Source organism: Lonchura striata, chromosome 2 (genome assembly GCF_046129695.1).
Source record: "Lonchura striata isolate bLonStr1 chromosome 2, bLonStr1.mat, whole genome shotgun sequence".
In the NCBI taxonomy this organism is placed as follows: Eukaryota; Metazoa; Chordata; class Aves; order Passeriformes; family Estrildidae; genus Lonchura; species Lonchura striata.
In genome coordinates this window covers 18187493-18209826 of record NC_134604.1, presented here as the reverse complement: position 1 = coordinate 18209826, position 22334 = coordinate 18187493, and the positions used below count along the sequence as shown (strand labels likewise).

At 44.0% G+C, this 22334-nt stretch overlaps 1 protein-coding gene and 1 long non-coding RNA gene across 6 annotated transcripts in view; one reads left to right on the top strand and one right to left on the bottom strand.

Moving 5' to 3' along the window:
* Positions 1-1742: 1742 nt before the first annotated feature.
* LOC116184018 (uncharacterized) lies at positions 1743-4148 on the bottom strand. 2 transcript variants are annotated; one of them, XR_004148737.2, is made up of 2 exons: positions 4082-4148; positions 1743-1927 (listed from the first exon to the last, which is right to left on the bottom strand). It is a non-coding gene; the product is annotated as an uncharacterized LOC116184018 (long non-coding RNA). The 2 variants fall into 2 exon arrangements; XR_013339443.1 differs by having other exon boundaries at positions 4075-4139.
* FCHSD2 (FCH and double SH3 domains 2) overlaps positions 4070-22334 on the top strand; it is a 121625-nt gene continuing 103360 nt past the window's right edge. For all 4 annotated transcript variants that reach the window (XM_021550115.3, XM_021550114.3, XM_077781199.1 and 1 more), the window contains exons 1-2: positions 4070-4224; positions 6422-6519. In XM_021550115.3, the coding sequence (XP_021405790.1) occupies positions 4204-4224; positions 6422-6519 (119 nt within the window). In that variant the 5' untranslated portion in view covers positions 4070-4203. The remainder of the gene's footprint in view (positions 4225-6421; positions 6520-22334) is intronic.

The window sequence follows — 22334 nt, the reverse complement described above, 5'->3', positions numbered from 1 at the left end:
CTGGAAGAAACACACAGAACAGAATTGTGGATGTCAGATAATGCCAAACTCAATTTTTGGCTTTACGTGCTCCTGGGAGTGGTTGGGAACATTATGGAGATTATGGTTAATTATTTCAGATAATTTTATACTTTATTTTTTATTTGTTATACTTTTATTCACTTTTTGATTTTCCTTTTTTCCCCATTATTTTATTCTTATCTATATATGATATTTGATGAATTTTCCAATATAAATGAATTTATGAGTCTATGTGCATGTCTCTCTCAATCATTATATCCACTAAGCTTTTTATTACTTATATATTCATTTAAATATCAAATAAATTCTTATACATTCATATATATCCACACACAATACAAAATAAATATTCCTATACAAGAGAGCTGGGGAGGGACATTGAACAAGGGAGGGAGGGACAGGATAAGGGGGAATGGCTTTCCACTGACAGAGGAAATAGATGGGATATTGGGAAGGAATTCTTGGCTATGAGGGTGGTGAGGCCCTGGCACAGGGTGCCCAGAGAAATTGTGGATCCCTGGAAGTGTCCAAGGCTGGGTTGGACATTGGGGCTTGGAGCAGCCTGGGGTAATGGAAGGTGTCCCTACCCACTGCAGGGATGGAATGAGATTTTTTTTTTTTAAGGATGTTCCAACTAAGCCATTCTGGGATTCTATGACATTCCTAACCATTCATATTAGCTACAATTAAATATCATACATTTCACATAAAAAGCTGATTTCTCCAGAGGAAGCTGCTGTGCTGCAGGAGAGACCCCTCCATGGTCTCTACTGGTGAGCAAACCCTTCTGCCAGGGGTGTTCCTGCCAGCCCTGTGGGCAAAATCCACGGCTGGAGAAGTGGCTGTGCCAAGGCTCTGGCAGCGGAGCTGCCTCGCGCGTTAATCACGGGCCCAGCGCGGGTTCCAGCTTGCCAGATTCCACTCGGAAGCGCGTCCTGGCAGCTGAGAACCCTCCAACACATCGTGGGTTTGTGCTTGAAAAGGTTTAAACCCCTGCAGGGATTAAATTCAGATGTGAAGAATGAACAGGCCTGACGGGACAGCGCAGCAGCTGCTTGGGAGCTGGGATCCAACAAGTTGTCTTTGCCTGAGGATGGGAACCAAGGGAACTCTGCTCCCTAAAGGTCCTCTCCAAATTTTGCTTTTATGGCTAAATTCTTCTTTATTTTCCTTTTATTTTTATTCTGGATGAGGGAATAAGCGGCTGTTTTCAGCTGTGGGTTGTCACCATCAGCTGGAATTTGGCTTTTGGGGTTTCCAGCCTTGATGCCTCATCTCTGTTGGGGTTCCCTGAGAGGTGTGTATTGCTCTGGGGCTGTATTCTGCACCCTCCTTCATATAAAATGAAATGAAATGAAATGAAATGAAATGAAATGAAATGAAATGAAATGAAATGAAATGAAATAGAATGAAATAAAAAGAAATGAAATTAAACAGAATTAAATTAAATGAAACAAGATAAAATAAAGGTCAATAAAATATAAAATAATAAGTGGTCCAGTGGAAGGTGTTTCTGGCCATGGCATGGGATGGAACTGGATGATCCATAAGAGTCCTTTCCAACCCAAACCATTCTGGAATTCCATGAGACTCAACTGCCTTCAGGTCCTGCATTCCGAAAGGAGAAATCAAGGGATAAGGGCTCAGCCTAAGCTGGATTCCATTTATGCTGTGAAAACAAGTATTTTGATAAAATATACAACACTTAGACACTTATACTATTGACTTTTTGATAATCTTTATTTCACATCCTTGTTTTCCCCTATTATCAGCACTATTATTAAGATGTGGAAGAGCCATGGGCAGCTACAAGAGGCAGTTCCATCAGGATTTATCATCCCAGATGTAAAATCCTCCAGGATTCATGCCGAACCTGCAGCACTCCATGAGTCAGGCTTCAGGGAATCTGTGGTCAAACAGATAAAACATAATTATTCATGGAAGAATACAAGCAAATAGTGGAAAAACAAATGCATCATAAGGGAGGATGATACATCTGCGTGTAGGCCCGGTACCTAAAGTAATTCTCAGTCCAGCATGCAGGAGTCTGGGCATGATTTTTTAAAAGCCTGGGCAAATGGAAGGTGTCCTTGCCCATGGCAGGGGGGTGGAACTGGATGGGCTTTAAGGTCCCTTTCAGCCCAAACCATTTCATGATTCCATGAAGGGCTGCATACACAGATCCCATCCCCTTGCAGCCCTAAAAAGGAGATGAAATATTTTTTCACAGCATCTGCTGCTGCACCAGGTCTCAGCAACCATTTCAAGCTTCCCGCGGAGAAAGCGTTAAGGACTAATTAGCAGCACTAAATAAACTAATAGCTGGAGGGGGAAGCAGAATTCAAGTTGCATTTTAGTTTTAAAGGTGGTTAAAGCATCTTTAAAGGCAAGGGGTCATTTTCTGGGAGCTGGAGCAAAGCATCTCATCAATAATGAAGGAGTTGGTGATGGAGCTGCGGCACGCTGGAGCACTTGGGAAAATACAATTATGGGAATTGCCTGACGCTCTGCAAACTGCCCCAGAATTTGCTTAAGAGAAACAGCCAAATGCATGTTAATATTTCAAAGATTTCGTAGCAGCAGAACTAATAAGCAATGGCCAGGAATTTCAGTGCTGCAGAGGGGGGTTAAAACCCAAAAGTACTTCTGATCAGGGGTGTTTAATTCACGCTCAGTGAAACATGACAGAGCTGGGAGCGTCACTTCTGCCTCCTGGGCTCTCTGCATCTGCAATGCTGAAGAGTTCAGCTTTGTTTTATTTTATTTTCCTCTGCTTAAAACCAACCCCGTGCAAAAGCTCGTGTCTGGGTGCTCTGCTTCCCAGAGTGCTGCCCTTGGGATGCACCCGGATCTGGGATTCTCCATCAAGGGATTCTCCAGCTGCTGTCAGGGGGTGATGCTCCCTCATGTGCTTCAGCTCAAGTCCAGCCCTTGCTGCCCAGCTTTGTTAGAGCAGCCTGGAAAGTGCTGGGGAGAAGGGGATGGCTGCTTTGTGCCAGGGAGAACCCCAGATTTCCACCAGCTGTGTCCTACACACCAATCCCGGTGTGTGGATCCTGCACTGGATAGTGCTTTGGAGGGCATTGCACCCTTTTGGGAACCTCCTTGTACCCCTGAGCACCCCAACAGCATCCAGACCACTCCCTGTGCACCCCCCTTCACTGCCCCATGCACAGCCTGCACCCTCCCTGTGCAAACACCCTCACCTTTGTGCAGCCCTTGTGCAAACCCCAAACCCTTCGTGTGCCCCCTTCTGCTAAACCCCAAACCCTTCGTGTGCCTCCTTCTGCTAAACCCCAAACCCTTCGTGTGCCCCCCTGTGCAAACCCCAAACCCTTCGTGTGCCTCCTTCTGCTAAACCCCAGACCCTTCGTGTGCCCCCTTGTCCACCCCCTACACAGCCCCGCACCCTCACTGTGCCCCCGCACACACCCCCTTGTGCACACCCCACTGTGCACACACGCACACCCCGCAGCCCCCGCACACACCCCCTTGTGCACACCCCACTGTGCACACACGCACACCCCGCAGCCCCCGCACACACCCCCTTGTGCACACCCCAAGCCCCCATCGCGTCCCCACGGCGCCCCCTCCCCTCAGGCCGCCGCCCCCGTGGCGCCCCCCCGCGGCCGCCGCGCGCGCCGGGGGCGTTCCCGCCCCGCCCCTGGCCATGGCGGCCGCCGGGGGCTGTGCAGGCCCCGGGGCGGCCGCTGGGGGGCGCGCGCGGCCGCCGCGCGCCTCTCGCTGCGTCGGGTTTGGTTTGGGTTGGTTTTTGGTTTTGTTTTCTTTTTTTGTTGTTGTTGTTTTCTTTTTTTCCCTTTCTTTCTTTCTTTTTTTTTTTTTTTTTCCTCTTTCCTTCCTCCTTTTATTTCTCCGCCACCACATCTTTTCCCGAAGTCTCTCCCCGCTCTCCCTCCGTCGCCTCCTTCCCCTCGCCGCTCCCCAGCGCCGGGACGCGGCTCCGCTGCCCGCAAGGAAGAGGCGGCCTCCCCCCACCGTCCCTCCCCGCCTCCCTCCCTTCCCTCCCCGCTCCTCCCGCCAACCGGGACTCGCCCCGAACCGGGAGGGAGACGGTCGCTCCCCGCTCCTCCTCCTGCTGCTGCTCCTCCTCCTGCAGCGGGGGCCGCATCCTGCTGCCGGGGGGAGGGAATTGATGTGGATGCCCAGCGCAGCACCAGCACCATGCAGCCGCCGCCGAGGAAGGTGAGACCCCCGCCCGGCGCAGGGGGCTGTTTGCGGAGGGGCCGGGGCGGCCGAGCGGTGGTTGCGGCGTGGGGCGGGGTGCTTTGGGCTGCGGGGGGATTCGGGGGTCCGAGGCCGCGGGGAGGGGGCGCAGGGTGGGCTGTGCGGCGGGGGAGGCTGCGGGAAGCTTCGGAGAGGGAGCGCGAGTGTTGGGAAGGGAGCGGGGGGCTCGGCGGAGAGCTGGGGGCCGGGGGGGCTTTGGCGAGGGTGGCCGTGCAAGGTGGGTCGTGGGGGGATGTCGGGGGGCGCTGGGGACCGGGCACGGAGGGGCGGGATGGGTTGGGAGCGAGCTGCGGAGGTAGGACAGGGCAGGGATGGGGACGCGCCGGTGAGGATGGAGGTGCAGGGGGGCTTGGGGACCCCCCTCTGCAGAAGGGAGACGGAGGGCAGGGAGGGGTGAGCGGCTGCGGAGGGCTCGGCTGCACGGGGGCGTGGAGGTCGTGCTGCCTGCGGGGTGCTCCCACGGGAATTTTGGGGGCTCCCGCGGTGCGTCGGTGCCAGCAACGAGGGGTTGGTTGTCTTGGGGAAGGAGGTCACGTCTGGAGTTGATCCAGGGACGCAGCCTGTCCCGGCGTGTGCCAGGAGCACACAGGAGCAGGGGCAGGCGGAATTGTGCAGCATTTCCACGCGCGTTCCCACGTGCGATGGGGAACAACATGCCGATGCTCCGGGGAGGCTCTTCGGTGACCCTGCGGTCCCTGGCAATGTGGGCTGCTGCCCGGCGGGGGGACTGGTGCGGGAGCGGAGGCAAGCGGGAATGGAAATTTGGGATAGAGGATGTGCCCGCTGTGCCTTGTCTGGCTGGGCAGGTTGGTATCTGGGAGACCTGAGCTGCCTTGAGTTGCTCCGGGGTGATTTTTGGGCACGTTCTGGGGGTTGCGCGGAATGTGGGGCTGCAGGGAGAAGGCAGAGCTGCAGAGGATGGAGAGGCTGCTGCTGTGCGGGCAGGGGTTCCGTGGGGCTGAGACCTGTGCCTGTTCCATGTCCGCGGTCCTGCCCGCTTGGGGATGCTCTGGCTGTGATGGTTGCAGCCCCGTGGAGATTTTCGGTGGGATTTCTCTGTGGGGACAGTTCTGCTCCTGGCAAAGCCCTGCAACAGTGACCAGGAGAGGAGGGAACATGAACAGGATTCCCTTGTCATGCCCAGAGCTCCCCAGTAGCCCTGGCAGGCAGCTGCAATGAAGGTCTCTCATTCCTGCTTCTCAGCCTCTTATTTTAGGAGCAGACTCTGATTTTGTCAAACAAAACCAATTTCATTTCAATTATTTCAATTTTAGTTTATTTATTTTACATGTTTGTCGTTCTTTGCCTGTACTATTTCATTTGCGATTATTTCCATTACCTGGTTTGTGTCGTGTGGATTTATTTATTTTGAGTTGGGCTTTTTTTTAATACACAGATAAAACCAAAAATGCTGAAAGTTCACATTAAAAATAGACATTTTTTTCTGCTTAAAGTCAGAGACATACATGTGATTTATTTTTCTGGTGTCATGTGAAAAATTTGTCTTTATGTGATGTTGTCATTAAAGGGTGCTTGTTGCTGAGGCATGGTTTTCAGAGTTAAAATAGAGAAGCTGATGAGATTCAGGATTTCTTTTTTTTTGCCTGGCTAGTGAAGAAGAGTGAGATGGGTGCCCTCTTCCTCTGTTAATTTCTCATCCCTCTGCAGTAATGGTTTGGCACTTCTATCCTCATGAATTCATAATGTCTTCAGAGATATTTGTGGTCATTTTTTAGGCCGATATGTGGATTCCCTGTGATCACTAGAGGGCTTAAATATCAAGACCTCTTGTTTAATAAAAAAACAAGAACAAAACAATTCCAAGGTTACCTTCCAAAACCAAATCCTATACCTGTGCCATTGGTGCTCCTTGCCAGTTACCAAGCAGGTTCCCAAAGTATTGGAATTTTGGATGATCCCAAAGTATTGGAATTTTGATCACAAGGCTCAAAGGAAAACTACAGTAGTACTAAAAATGTAAAGCCAGCCTTCTGAAGCCTTTCCCAGTTTGTTTGTTTGTTTTCTTATTGAAATGTGACTTAAACTACAGGAAATGTAAGTGATCCTTGGGCTTGTTTGTTTCTTTTCTTGTTGAAATGTGACTGGAACTGCAGAAAATATAAGTGGTCCTTGAATTTGTTTGGTTTTTTTGTAGGTAAAAGTTACACAAGAGCTGAAAAACGTTCAGGTTGAGCAGATGACAAAACTTCAGGCCAAGCATCAGGCAGAATGTGACCTACTGGAAGATATCAGGTAAGGCTACAGAAAATGTTACCAAAATTCCTTTAAGGTCCAGTTTTTGGAAGAACATTTGAGTTACAAAATTCAGGAACTGACGATGGAATTTCCTCTTTGGATTTCCTGCTTTTAGGCTGTTAAAGTTTTGACACAGCTGGAAATTATAACTGGAGCTAACACAATGCAAACCCTTTTTTTTTTCTTTTCTTCAATGGGGGAAATGTTAAAAGAAACTCACAAACAACAATCCAGAAAGCATTGGTCTTTTCAGCAATATTTATTTATATAATATACTGAGACTTTGATTTACCAGTTGTAAAAGGCTGCTAAAATTACTAAAATATTTTAAAGCCACTGATAATTTATGTCTCTCTAGAGATAGCTTTGAAAATCACTTTCAAGCAGATTGCATTTTTTACCAGAAAGTTACAAGAAGATATTTGCATTTATAATTTAAAACTCTGAATGGGTTCAAAACAATAGAGAAAATCCACACAACATCAGTTGTGGGGGTTTTATTATTTCTTTTACCTAATATGATTTGATTCTCCTGAAATTAAAGGTTTGCTTTTAACAAAATATGGTGGGAGTCGGTATCTGGCATTATATGGAGGATTAATCATTCAATTTCCTGTAAAATATTCAGCACAAGTTCATTGCTGCCCTGCTCTTTTTGGCAGTGGGTAGTCCACATGTTAATTATTTAAATGAGATTTCCTGCTTGATGCTTGCGTATTAAATGCAAGTGTTTGGCTTTGACAGATGCAGTTCTGTTTGTCTCACTATCAGTGTCCTCCATAAATCAGAATGTCAAGGCTGGAGCCTTTTCTCCCCCTTGTGTTTTTGGGTGTTGAAACACTTTTTTTCCTATGGGAAAGATCACAGCATTCACTTCCTCAGATTAAGATTATTCTGGGGAGTGTGTAACATGCAAATGCTGAGTAATAAGTAACAGATTGATCCAAGGAATTTTCCTCCCTTAGATGGAAACTTATTTTTAGACCATCTAGGCTGGCTACTGCTGCTCTAGCCCAGGTTTTGTTAGCACTTGCTATTTTTCAGGAGCTTGTGATCACTTCAGTCTGTATTCTGCTGTAAGATGTTGTAAGCCTGTGGATACAAACCCAGGAAAACATGAAAATGCCATCTTAAAATATCTTCCTTTAGTGTAATTTAATTTCTGCAGTTAATTAAATTTCTGAATTTTAATGCTGGGGATTAGGAAGCCAGGTTAATATGTTTAATTCACTCCCGTGGTCACTGAGTGTGTTCAGTGCTCTGGTTGCAGAATTGCTGCGTGGATTTACAGATGAAACATTCTTTCAGTGTGGGGTGGTGAGATGGGGTGTGACAGCTCAGTGGTGTCAGTGACTTGTTCAAATATCAGAGAAGAGAATCAGAACCAGGGAATTTGGGGTTAATTTGCTGAACAGTCCCTGGTCTTGGTGTGTGATGCATAGGCCTTTGGATTGGGAAGGGGGAAAGCATGGTGTTGGTCAGGGTGTGATGCTCCTGGGGGAATTGTGTCAACCTCACCCCAATATCCCCTGTCATTTATGGCTGGATTCAGGATATGCAGCCACTGTGGTTCTGGAGTGTTCCAGAAAGCTGGAAGCACACACAGGATCTTTTTGTCTCTGGAAGGAAGGTTTGTTTTTATAGAAAGCACCCTGCTGTTATCCCAAAGTGTGGAATTTGAGCAGAGTGCCATTTGTTTATCAAGAACTGAGTCTGGGTCTTTTGGTAGCATTTTGGAAGCTTCTGGGCACTGCAGGAGCACAAATTTGTACTCAAAATTCCAGAAACTGAATCAGGGCTTGCAAACCAGTGATTAAAAATGCATGTTTGAAAAAGTTACTTTATTGTGAATAATTGCTTCGTTTGTTGGCACATAAATGCAAGCATTCAAATCACATTTTTTGTATCGCTTCAGTTGGGTTTTATGTGCAACTAAAGAGAAGTGATAGGAAGAAAAGATCAGAAAGTTCTCCAGCAGAATACATGTATTGTCTGGTGTATTAGCAGATGATTTTTGGCAGCCTACCAGCCCATAAAGCATGCTTGCAGTACCAGCAGCTTTGATATCTTTATGCAAAACTGGGGATTCTTGGTCAGGGTTTTTGTGTGGTTTTTGTGTGATTCTTGGTCAGGTATTTGTGTGTAACTACCCCTGTTTTTTTGGATGGCTTTTGACACTATATAAAATTTTAGTATTTATTTAAAAAATAACCAAATGTCCATTTTAGTCTTAACAAACTGTTGTTCCTTTGTGGAAGCTCAGTACCACTAAGGCTGAAATCTCTTTGACAAGACTCTAATTTAAAGAATGTGTTTGAAATGTGTTAGCAAACAGATTCAAAAATACATTTTTGTTTTTATAATTTCTGTTTGGCTCTTTGTGTTACATTTCTTCATGCTCAGTGACTGGGGAATTTGGGGAACAAGTGATACAAGTGATTCAGGGTGCTTTTAGGGTCTTTTGGCTTACTTTTAGGCATGACGTGTTTATCTTCTATAGCTCACTAAAGCTATCTCATGCTTTCATGTGGGATATCTGTGTTGGCATTACCATAAAAAAGGTTGTCTTTCTGCCACTGGGATGGAGAAAAAGGTTTTTTTCCTTGACAGGTAGATGTAGGTTTTGTTGCTGTGATCCAGAAATCCGTCAACATTTATGGCAAGGGGTCCCTCACTCCATCCACATTGGCTGCTTTTAGGCAGTGAGTTAATTATTATTTTGCTGGGCTATGAATGGCTGAAATTATCAGGGGTGTTAGCAACATTCATGTATTTTTATATTGGTTTTGAGATTGCCTTATTTGACTGATGGTGGTAAGTAAGTCACAGCCAGGGTCTGCAAATGCCCTTGATTTGCTGGGACAGAGAGATGTTTTACTTTTGTATGTGTACCAGTGCCTGCAGAATTGTAAAGAACTCTGTATGATTCACATTTTAATTCAACTTGGCATTTCTGTGAGGTATTTATGTGCTACAGACTTTATAAACTCATTAAGTGATAATTGCTTTACATTAAACATTGGGTCATGCTTTTTCAAAAGCTTGGGGTCTGCTTTTCCAAGGCACTTGTTATGCCTTTTCAGGTTTTACTGAGGTATCCTAAAATGTCCTTTTTAAAACTTCTTCACATTTATGTTTTCCTATAGAGAATGAAGTTGTGTTTATGTGTCTGTTTCAACTTTAGTCTGGACTAAAGACCTGGAGCCAGGCCTGCTAGCCCAACTAATTCTGCTGCAACACAGGGTGGGCGAGCTCTGTGGATCAGGGAGCTCACCCACCTGAAATCAAACCTTCCCTGGCTTTTCCCCCAGATTTTTGATAAATCCAGTCCCTGGTCTGGTGTGGCAGGGGAAGGAGGAGGAATGATGAGTACCTGAGGGAGGAGAGGGAAAGCAAACCTGCTCAACAGCAGCCCAGGTTCACACGGGTTTAAAGTCACTATATAAGCCCAGCCTGATGCCCCTGTAGGATGCACAGCTGCTGCTTTGTGAGTTACAGCTCTGGAAAATTCACCTCATTTAAGTCTTAACTCGTTCTGGCTGTCTGGATGTGTTGATCTACGTTGCTTCATCCTTTTAAGTCATTTGAAATGAGATGTAAAGATTGCCTGATTTCTGGCTGAGACGGAGTAACAATACAGTCCTTTCATTTGTTGGCTCCTGAATTTAATTTTTTCAGGTTGTTTTTGGTTTTTTTTTTTTTTTTCATTCATAGCTTAAAAGGAATTGCCAAAAAGACAGGCTCACAATCTACTTGTGCAACTGATAGAGATGTGAATCTATGTACAAATACTTCCTTCTGTTTGCTTCCCTCTTCTGTCCTTGTGGTTTCTGCCTCCTGACAGAAAACACCTCCTTGTTCTGTTTGATAAAGCTGCATTTCTCTGTGTTACTCACCTTTATTCTGCTGCTGCCTTGACTTTGTGGGGTGTTCTTGTGGGTCCCTTCCAGCTCAGAATATTCTGTGACTGTGATTTCTATCTTCCACCCTCTCCTCCAAAGCTCTGCCTTCTAACGATTCCTTCTTACTTCCAATTTGTCAACTCTTTTTTTGTTTTCCTCTCAGGTGCTTCATCTCCTCCCTTTCTTTATCCAGTTCTGACCTTGTGAATTTTAATTAGTTCTCTATTCCTGAGATTCTTTCCTATTTAACGTGCAGCAGAGCCACTGAAGATGTGTTAAGCCAAGTGGGGAGATCTTGTGGCTCTTCCTTACCAATGTGAGCCCTTCCTGTGTTGGATGCTGTTGCTGGGCTGTCCCTCCTGCAGGTTGTGAGGGAAGAAGCAATTCCAGGGCAGGATTTGTGTTTCTGTGCCCAGGATGAGGACAGAGAACTCCTTCGATGCCTCAGCCTGTCGTAACAAGCCAGAGCGAGCAGCACAGATATTTAAAAAAAGAAAGTAAAAGTATGAATGGATTTACATCTGTAGCCAGCCAGTTCCTGCTCATTTGAACATGTCATTTTCTGTGCTCAGTTGTGCTCCGTGGAAGCTTTTGCTGCTGGATACTCTTTTTGCTGTTGGATACACTTTGTACTCCCCGGTGGAATTTGTGCTCCTGGAATCAGGCTGGCTGTGTTGGCAGGTTCCTGATAAGGTTTATGGCAGCTGGGGCTGAGTCTGGAGGAGAGACCAGCAGCAGTTCCAGTTTTAAATACAGCAAATCTACACCATCCCTTAAAAGATTCTGTGTTAGGCAAGAGCCTTGTGGAGCTGTGCAAGGAGGAGCAGATGGAGAAAAAAGCTGTAAAATAATATGTATTTACATGTGTGTGTAGCCATATGTATTAGAATCCCATAAGAGATTCTGAATAATTTTGAGACATCTCTGCTTTTCCTGCCCCCGTGCACAGTGGTGGTGAGGAGTTAACCTTTCTTCCTGTTCTGTCTGGTCTCCAGCTGCAGGGAATGCAATTTATTTGGATATTCCTGAACCTGCACTCCAGAGCATGTTTGCCTCTGGCTAGTGGGTATCTGATAAAGCCCCTTTTTAAAAAATTCATCTATCCATGAGCAGGTCCATCTCTTTTTTTCCCTTATCCTTCTGAGCAATGTGTCCTTCCTTTTTCCCTCAAGGTCATTCCCTGCATTCAGCAGATGCAAGTCTTGCCTCTGATGTTTGGGGCTTTATTTCAGTCAGAGCAGAGTGATTTGCTGTGCTCACAGGTTCTGAAATCTGCAACATGCCAAAGTGGAAAGCAGCAGAAAAATCAGAAAAATTCCCCAAAACCACGTGCAAAATGTTATTTTTTTTTCCAGGTTTGACTCACTTGAGGCTTTCCTTTGTGTGACTGGAATATTTATTTCTTTTAAACTTCCAATTTTCTTATGAGCTGATGACATTTCTTTCCTCCTGATCTGTCTCACCACTAGTGATTATTGACTTTATTTTGTACTTTCAATTTTTTTCCCAGGCTCTGCTAATTAGTTGAGGACACATAATTCTTTGCTGTAACACTAAATAAGCAGAAATTTCAGAGTTTTTGAGAAAAGTTGGTGCAGTTACTTCTGAATAATATTCCATATAAAGATACCACAGAATCTGTGGTCTGGGCACGTTACCTATAATTAGGCAGGGCTTTAATGAGATGCTCACATTCTTGACGGAATTAAAATCTGGTGGTGTTTTGACTGGAACTGTTTGAGGGAAGCTTGGAATGTACTTTAAAAAAAGCTGTTGCCTACTGGGTGTGGAAATCCAAGTTATGAGCAAAAAAAGAAGAGTTTTAGTATAAACATGGCCACAGTGTAATGATTCAGGCCTGTCTTGGCACAGTGGAATTGAGAAATGGACCACATTCCTTCTTTTTTTTTTTCCATCCCTGACAGACAAAAATTAATGGATCCCTTGTTTTAGTATTTCTGGGTACCTTTCAACTGGTAGAAGTAAAATAATCTAAGAATTTTTTGTTTGCTTTTTTATAGCAGAACAGTGTAAAAAAAGCCCAACAAACCATTTCTCACATCAGAATGAAAATTCTTTTTTTCCCCGTTTTTTTTCTCTGAGGTTTGCATTTGAATGAGCTTTTTTTTCTTAAAGTACTTCCAACACACACTCTGGAAGTCTGATTTTTAAGGACTTTCAGGAGACACTGGGTTTGTTCTGTTAAGATGTGGCTTTAGTGTGAGTTTGTCTTCCAAGACATAACAAGAGGATTTGGATTCTGAGTACAACAACTCCTTGCCAAAAGTTGCATTTTCACTTTTGACTCCTGCCCCATTTTTTAAGAACGAACTCTTTGGTTTTGCAGAAAGTCGTGTGGGTTTGATTTTTTTTTTTTCCCCTGAATTTTATCTGACCATGGCTTTTCCTGGACCTAACTCTTGTTTTTCACCACGATGTTACTTGGCAGAGCTCTGGGAAACCAGCAGCTGCCATGAAATCTTGTAAAGTTGCCTTAGGTACAGATTTTTATGGGGACAATTGCAATGTGTGTTAAAACATATGGCACAGGGTGATTGTAAAGTAATAACAATTTATTCTTTTGATCCACTTGTTCAAACTCAAGATGCTCCTTGGGTTTTCTTTCTTCTCCATCACATCACTTCCATGGTGAGCACTTTTCCCTCAAGGCTTTTCACCCCAGCTTTTATGGAAACCGCTGTGTAACGGGAGTTGAAGGCATTGGGGACATCCCACAAAGGTCAGTATGAGCTCTGTTGGAGAGAGGAAGAGCATTCTTCCCATTCCAGGCACAATCAGCATGGCCTGGCCTGATTTCCTGTGCTGGTATGTTGTCCCAGAGTCATGGAATATCCCAATGGAATGGGCGCATCAGGATCATCCAGTCCAACTCCTGGTCTTGCACAAACACCCCCAAATCCCCGCTGTGCCTGAGAGCATTGTCCAAAGGCTTCCTGAAGTCAGGCTTGGTGCTGTCACCATTCCCATGGGAGCCTGCTCAGTGCCTGACCACCCTGTGCAGGAAGAGCCTTTCCCAGTACCCAGCCTCAACCTTTTGTTCTGTTTAGTTTGGTGCCAAAATTATTCTGCAGGTTTTGCTGCCTTTGCCAGTATCCCATGAGGAGACCTCAGAAACATACCTTGTCAAATCCAGCATCCTGAAAAAACCATGGGAATGGGATTACCACATCCTATACCATGCAAATATTCCTTGTAGGGGAGGCAGAAGTAAAAAGAGAGGTTGTGGGTTTGTTTTGTTGGGTTTTTTTTCTCAGAAAAGGGCCGAAGTTCCATGGTTATCTTGGCTGCAGAGAACTTGGTGTCTTTACTTTTCATTCCCAGCTGGTCCTTGAGATCAGCCTCTCCTGCTCCCAGTGAACTTTTGACCCAACTAATATCTTATCTTATGCATGGTGAATTTGGTTTTCTGATGAATATGCATCTGATTTTTAAACTTTTTTTTTTTTGCTTCGTAAAATCATTGACCTTGTTTAATCATCTTGATTGCTTTTTGCATATGAAAGCACACAGAAAAGATGTTCTGCATTTATACTTTTAAAAACTGGCAGTTGAAAAAAGGCTAAAACCTTATCAAACCCAAGCTGCTCTGGTCAAATGTTTGCAGTATAATCTGGTTTATAATGGCTCAATGTGGTGCTTTTTTGATGGTTTTTTATAGTAGGTTTTAAAATTTTAATAACATTTTTCCTAAATGCACAGTAGGAATATATTAAGCTGGGGGCTTGTTATTGCCTTTAGGATTGTGCGTGTTGGGTTGTGTTTATTTATGGAGTAATGCAATATTTCCAATTAAAACTTGAGGAAAGAGAGGGAAAGTATGGAATTAATGGTTGTAAGTCTTGGGTTGTATTATTTAGGAAGCAAATGGAACATTTCCAATTGAAACTTGAGGAAAGAGAGTAACTACAAAAATAATCTATTGAAATCTAGCTTTTTTTTTTTTCTGTGTGCTACTGTAAGCATGGAGATTCTATTCTCATAATTTAAAATTATTCCTAACCTTCGGAGCCATTCCTTCTGAGAGCCTTTGGAGTTATTTTAGGTGTTCCTTTCTTTGTGCCACTGTGAGAACAGTTTGGGCCAATCCCCAGTGGCTCTGAGAATGTTGTTCACACACTCCTCTCTCCTCCTGTGCCGGCTCCACCAAACATCCTTTTAATGAGACAGACAAAACACACTGGTGTCTAATTTTATGAGCAGAGCTCAGCCATGCAGAAGACTTTGGAAGATTTATGGTGGTAAAGCCACTCACTTTAGTTATTTCTAGCCAGATGCAAGCCAGCGTTAGCGAGGAAAATGTTGGCACTTACTGCCATGTTTAAATACATACAATCCTGAGCGTAAATAAGATTTTTCGAGAGGGCTCTGCTGTGTTCTGTTTGCATTTTTGAAGGAGAAAAAAAAAAAAAAAAAAAGGGAGGAGGCAAAAAAAACTGAGTAAGCCACAATTTTTCTTGAGGGTATGATACTCCGAGATGAGCTCAGATCAGAAGTGCCTTTAAAGATCTTTGACTATAAGAATGAACCATAGATTTATGGAATGGTTTTGGGTGGGAGAGAGATGTTAAAACTCATCCATTCTACCCCCTGCCTTGGGCAGGGACACCTTCCACTATCCCAGCTTGCTCCAAGCCCTGTCCAGCCTGGCCTTGGACACTTCCAGGGATACAGGGGCAGCCAGTTGCACTGAGCACCCTGTGCCAGAGCCTCACCACCCTCACAGGGAGGAATTCCCTCCAATATCCCATTTAATCTTTCCCTCTCAATGACCCCGTCCTTCTGTTGTGTCCACTGCACTGCTCAGCTTAGCGTTGTCTGCAAACTGGAAATTTGAGAAATGACTTAACTGTGTAAAAGGTGGAATTACTTTGTCTTATTTCAGGGTTTGAGAGTGAGATGAGGGGCTGAATTTCGTGAAAAATGAAGTAAAATTGACCCCAATTTTTCAGTCTTTCAGCAGGGAGTAAAATAGTTGTAATCTCTTGACATAATTGGGAATTTCTGACTTGAAACATTGCCATGTGTTGGCTGCTGAATTTCGGTTAATGTTTGACCTGAAAAGCATCCTAAGGCCAGGCAGAGGCAGAAAAGACAGTCTAGATTGCCTTGGGAATGAAAAAGAATATTCAGAAAAGCAGCAATACGCAGTGTTATGGTGTGTGAATTTCTTGCAGCTGCTTTTCATAGTCCCGGTGTGTTCCCAGCCTGGTTTTAGCCTGCCTTATCTCTAAATGTACTTTGCCATTTTCAGCTGTGTTGCCACTGGTGAGAAAGGGAGTAAGTGGCAGTGGCTTCCCATGTTATTTTAATGTGCTTGTTGTTTATGAAGCTTTCTTTCATGTTAATTGATTTTGTGTGATTGTTTCTAATTATCTGAGCTGGCTGAGTAAGAGGACAAGTACATATCACTGCCTAGTAACACCTAATTAAGAAAGAGGTCCTGCTTTTGAATTTCCTCTTTGTCTTCTCATTCTTCCTCTGTTCTTCTCAACTCTGTTGAGCCAGAGTTGTGTGAAGAGAGACAGGACAGGGAAGGACTGGAGAGGATCCTGGAGGGGCTGCAGGGATGATGAGGGGTAGGAGCACCTCACTTCTGGTAAAGGGCTGAGGGAACTGGGCTGTTCAGCCTGGAGAACAGACAGCTGAGAGAGGATCTTATCAGTACATACAAGTGTTTTCAGACCAGGTGCCAAGGGGATGGGGCCAGGCTCCAGTGACAGGACAAGGGGCAACGGGCACAAACTGGAATGCAGAAGTTCCCCTTGAATATGAGGAAAAAAACTGCTGTGGGGTGACAGAGCACATGGAGGAGGCTGCTTAGGGAGGTTCTGCAATCTCCTTCCCTGTGCTTATTCAAAACTGCCCTGGTGAACCTGCTTTGGCATGGGGTTTGGACTGGGGTGTCTCCAGAGGTCACTTCTATTCCATGCTTGTGTGTTTTGGTGAGATTAAGAGAGGATCATCACAAGGGTAGGGTTTTGTTTGACAAGATTCACAGCAAAGCACAAATATTTGAATTTCAGTAACTTGATTGAACCAACTCCTGTGGCATTGGTTTAAGGTGGTAAACTTAAGATACTTCAATGTACCAACAATACCAGGATGCTGTTTAAAAGTAGATTTGCCTGCAGGGCACACCTCAAAAAACTGTCTCATCCAACCCTACAAGGCAAAGGGAGCCTGGATGAAGTTGACCTCACATTTATATCTTGAAAACCTCCACAACAGGGACTCTATGCATCTCCTGGGAGATTGTTCCAGAGGGTAATGCCCTCTTTCTAAAATGTGGGAATCTGGGAGCAAAAGATTCAAGGCTCATGATTTGGTTTTCTGTGGATTTCTGAGCAATCTCATCTTTTCTTTGCAGTTAATATCAGTTCTCTGTAGTATTAGCAAACATTAGTATTTTTGGAGTATTTGTACAACTAATGTCTTTGAGATTGTTAGTGGGAGTTGCAGCTATTCCTTGTATCCCACATTTCCCACCCAGTAAGAGAAAAGAGATGAGAGAAAAATAATTCCTGCAGTTGCAGTAAGACTGGTTTGTACCTCCTTCTTAGCTCTTCTCTGTGTGTTTCAAATCAAAGCAAAAGCTCAGAATTGTAACAGTGTGGGAGGTGTTGAGTCTCTCGAATCACTATAAATAGTGGCAGACTTGGGAGGACTTGGGAAATCTTGGAAAGTGCACTAGTTCTCTTTGGGAATCTCTTTTTTTTTTTTTTTTTTTCTTCCCTGTGATGTACAGGATACCAGAGGAGCATCTGCCTAAAAGCTTCTGATTTGGCGGAATGTATGCAGAGCTTGAATGATGTGCATTATGTTCAAATAGGTTAAACATGCAAACAAACTTTTTCTAGACGTTGTTTGTCCATATTTGTATTAATTGATGTGAAAGCAGATTGTAGTTAATTGCTATGAGCTAATCAGCTGCGTAGAAAACAAAGAAGGCCCTATATTCTAGCTTTTCTAAGCATTTGGAGCTTAGGCTTTTCTGCTGAGGAGGTGAAGGTAATCTTTGTGATTACAGGAGTTTTTCATTTGGAAATATGCAGAATTTTGATTATAGTATCCAAAGAGTGGTTGAAGTCGGTGTTGCAGTCTGCCTGTTGGTGAAAAGTGGCTGAACTTGATCCCTAATGCCTGAGGAGCTGAATCTTCTGTCTGTTGGGCATTTGGTCCTCAAGAAATAGTTTTTAAAACGTGTGTAAAGACTTTAGAGAATGATCAAAGTGTCACTGATGAAAATGTCCTTTAATTCTCTGTCTACACGTGCTTTCCTGTGCGCTCCCTCTTCTTTTGGTAAGAGTCTGCTCTCTTCCTCTCCATCCCAACAAAGAGCAGTGCAAGGAGGAGCAAAGGCACATTTCTTTTTTCTTTTCCCTGAAACCAAGCGTGGCCGTGTTGTTATTCCCGATTTCCTGGGGAGACTTGCCCTTGTGACTTGCGTGTCGCGCAGCCAAGGTTCGCTGTTCCTGCGGGGCTCCGCAGGAATGCGGCCGCGCAGCGCTCTTTGTTCCTGGCTTTGGGATCGTGTTTGGAACACCCTGGGCCCGGCTTATGAAGTGCCTCGAGCTTTGATCTGCCCTGAGAAGTTCCTTTGAGTTGGTGGGGGTGCTTTGATGTTCTCTGCTCGCTGGCTGCCAGGTCCTTCTGGTGGAGGTGCAGTGCAGAGCTGTTGTCCAGTTAAGAACCCAGACCTCATCTCTCCAAGCATCCAAACACTTCTTTACTCTCATGGAGTAAATGGATCTCTCTGCTGGAGGAGTTTGAGGAGTTTGCCTGTTGTAGTTGTGATTTTTTTTTTCTTTTTGTTCTAAATTTAGCAGGTTAGCTCGATACTGTGCTAGAGAAGGGCTGGGCTCTTTTGTTGACACAGCTCAGTGGATGTTTGAAATGCCTTTTGCCTTCTCTGCACCCAGCTGTGCTGCTGAACTGGCAATATGGGAAAGGCTGGGAGAATGGGGATTGTTCAGCCTGGAAAGAGAAGCTTCAGGGTGACCTAGTTGCCACTTCCAGGACTTGAAATGAACCCATAAAAATGATGGAGAGGGACTTGAGACAAGGGCATGGAATGCCAGGATAAGGGGCATGACTTCTGGCTGCTAAAGAGAAGGGGTAGTTGGGTTTTGGGAGGCAAATTCTTCCCTGGGAGGGTGGGGAGGACCTGACACAGGTTCCCAGAGCAGCTGTGGCTGCCCCTGAATCCCTGGAAGTGTCCAAGGCCAGGTTGGACAGGGCTTGGAGCAAGCACTGCCCAAGCTGGGGCAGTGAGAGGTGTCCCTGCTCATGGCAGGGGGTGGCACTAATGATTTTTCAAGTCCCCTCCTTCCCAAACCATGCTGGGAGTCTGTGATTCTGTGACAAACTTTTATTAACAGCCCTGTTCTGGTTTTACTGGAGCTCAGGAAAAGTGGTTTTAACTGCATTATACTCCTGTATGCGTTTGGACCAGGCGGTGATGCTGCAGTTAGTAAGCAAGATCAATATTCTTATCAGTGGCAAGAAGACAGGATGACTTAACCCATTTCAGATATCTTTCCAGATATTTTTTTGGTTGGCAATAGACTGAAATTTCTCCTTTTGGGAAAAAGCTTATAAGGAATATTTGTGTTCAAGGAATGACTGGACATGACACTCGGTGGTGGCAAGGTAGTGATCAGTCAAAACTTGGGCTCAATAATCTCAGAGATCTTCTCCAACCTAAATGATTCTAACATATATCTACAGATGGATTTTAGAAATTGTGCCACATGTTTTCAGTGAGCTGTTATATTTTACTGACTTAAAAATAACAGTACATCTACTGTACTCTTCTAAAACAGGGTGATTGTGCTTTGAGGAAAAAACCCATTATAGTAATTATTACTACCTGTAGAATCCATTAAAATACAGAATTTGACTTATGTCAGTGTTAGTGACAATGAAACCTTGTGAAGGGCATCATTTAAAATTGAAATGCTCATATTAAGACTGTAGGAAAAGAAGGGAGACAAGTCTTTGTAATAAACCTGGGTGGCATTGTCAAGATGCCTAAAATGTGACAGATGAGTAAAATAAGAATTCCAAGGCGGTTGTTGCCTGCTACAAAACCTTTTGCAGATCCAGGATGAAATAAAAAGCATGAATGATGAAATGTGTCTTGGCTTCTTGCTGTTAAGCAAATGGGGATCAAAGAAACTCCTCATATTCCCGTTTTTTAAAGGCTCCTGGTAGACAGTCTGAATTATAACATCCTAGGTTGTTTTTTTTTTTTTTTTTTCTGAAAGGGAAATGCCTTGGATATGATGAATCAGGTTTGGGGAAGCTATAGAAAAGTAACCTTGTATTTGTCTAAATTGTGTCTCTCCCTAATGTTTGCTTAGTTTCCCATTTTAAAACAAAAACTCATTAGTGATCATTTTAAATACACTTAACCTCTGAAACCAATCCTTTATTTGTTGTGAATGTTAATGCTATAAAGAGGGCACGCTTTTATTTTGAAAAGGGTGAATTAAATGCTCACACAGCAGCTTTCTGGCAGTTCTTTTTTGTTTTCTTTTTTTATTCTACTGAAGGAAAAACTATTGTTTTAGCATTGTTTTGTGTCTGGGTGTCATGTTCCTCTGATCACATGCTGGTCTGCTAATACTTCTCTGAGACAAATTGCTGAAAACATTGGCTACATTTGAGGTTGCAAGAATTCTCTATATATAGTGGCAGAATTGATTTTTTTGGCTCTGTTGCTAGTGGCAACTCATCCTAATCCCAAACTGTACAGTAATGTGATTTATGGGGAGTACATTGCTTGCTAGTGAATGCTGTCTGGAATTTTTGTCTCTGTGCATTGCTACAGGGGCACTGTTCAGGCATGAAGTAAAGATATTTCATGGTTTATCATAGGTTGTGTGCATTATAACATTTAAAATTATTAATAAATTCATAGCTCACAAATGCATTTGGGAAAAAAAAACCTGCTTTGTTGTTTTTGATAGCTTTATAGAGAAGAAATTTCTCATTTATTGGGAGTTTGTGCTGATAAAAATCACAACTATCTCCTGTTTAAGGCCCAATTTTTGTGCGTACTTTCACACCAAGCGTTTTGCATATGTGTTAATTTGTTTTGTTTAAATAACATACATTTTCCTGAACATCAAAAAGCTTCAGTTAAAAACGTTGCCAAGATTATATGTTATAATATGTTCTGTATGTTGTAAAGAGCACATAAAATTGGCCTGTGCCAGTTTGGGGTTGACCTCTAAATGTCCTGCTAAAAATTGTGACTTTATAGCACATTGTGTGGGGAAGTTTCAGGTTGGAGATGCATCTTTTAAACTACTGTGAGTACTGTAAGCAATGCTCTCTTGAAAATCCAAATGGGCTTTTTAGGAAGGGACATTTTGTAACAGCAGAAAATCATTCATGGCTGGTCATGATGATCATCAAGGTCTTTTCCCACCTGAACTATTCTGTGTGTGAGAACTTGTGAAGATGTTCAGTTAGACTTTCTGGCTTTTGTTTTTCAAAGCAGGAGCTCATTTATCTGCTGTCTGTGGGCATGGAAGGCAGAGTTATTACTCCTTTGAGTTGAACAGTAGTGCCTGCAGGTACTTGAGGGGATGGCAGGGGGATGACCCAGGTACTGAAAACTGTGTGTGAAAACTGGAGTAAAAACAATTGTAGGTGGATGCATGCTGGCAGGGCAGGCAGGAAACTGCTTTTGTCACAAAGATATTATGCCCAACTTTGATTCCTTGATTATATAGCTGGCTGTATCCTGACACATTGAAATATTGGTTGAAATATTTCCAGCTTTAATACCTCTGTTTACACTCAGGAGAATTTTCCTTACGTGGATTTTTATCTTAGTTGAGGATAAGATACATTAAAATATTGATTGAAATATTTTCAGCTTTAATACCTCTGTTTACACTCAGGAGAATTTTCCTTTCGTGGACTTTTATTTTAGTTGAGGATAAGTGGAGATTTAAAGGGTAAGCATTTCAAAGGACAAATGGTAGCAAAGCTGTCACAGCTGATTAGTTTTAGGTGTGAGATGAGCAGGCTTCTAATTGCAGGGCAGAGATAGAGAATTGAGTGCAGTTGTGAGTTACTGTAAATCCTCTGTGTAGCAGAAGGATGGAGCAGGGCTCCTCAGGGTGGTAAAATGTTCTGTAGTAGCTGAATCAACAAGAGAGTACTTTGTGCTTGGCTGTAAAAGGGATGGGGTGGATATTGTAGCTGCTGTTTGCTTGGGAAGAACTGCTAGAAAATCATGAGCTGCTTTGTAGAAAGGAATTTGTAGAGGAGAGAAGAGCTCTGCTGTGGCACAGGATGTTTGAACTGCCAGTTACTCCCTTTCTGCAGGAATTTATGAAGCTCTGTTTGGAAGAGCTATTTTAAGCCTAAAGAGGAGACAGTACAGAGTATGTACATTAAAGTCAAGTTTTAAAAAAGGCCACTTCTTCATTTCTTTTGTGTTTGCCAGAGAACTGGAGCAGTGCACTGAGGTAAGCAGAAAGTGAGGGCTGCCAGCAAGCTGCAGGAAGGAGAGCTGAATTCCTTGACTCAGCAAGCAGAGAGTTTCCTGATGTTACAAATATTTGTGCTTCCCGAGTTGTAAAGATGCCCTTCACACATCTGCTGAGATCAGGCAGACCTCAAGTGGATCCACAAGCAGGAAATGTCACTGGCTTCTCGTGCTGGGTCAGAGAACTTCTTTGTGGGCAAAAATTTAGGCTGTGGGTGACCTTGCCAGGGTGGTTTTGAGTTTGTTCTGCTGCCTCGTGTGCTTTCACAGCTGGTGGGACCTCGGCCTGCCCAGCAAGGTTCTTGTTAAAAATCTTGGCCTGGAGGCCACGTTTGCACTGAGTTGGGATGTTTGTGGTGTGAGAACTCCATGTGGGCCGTACT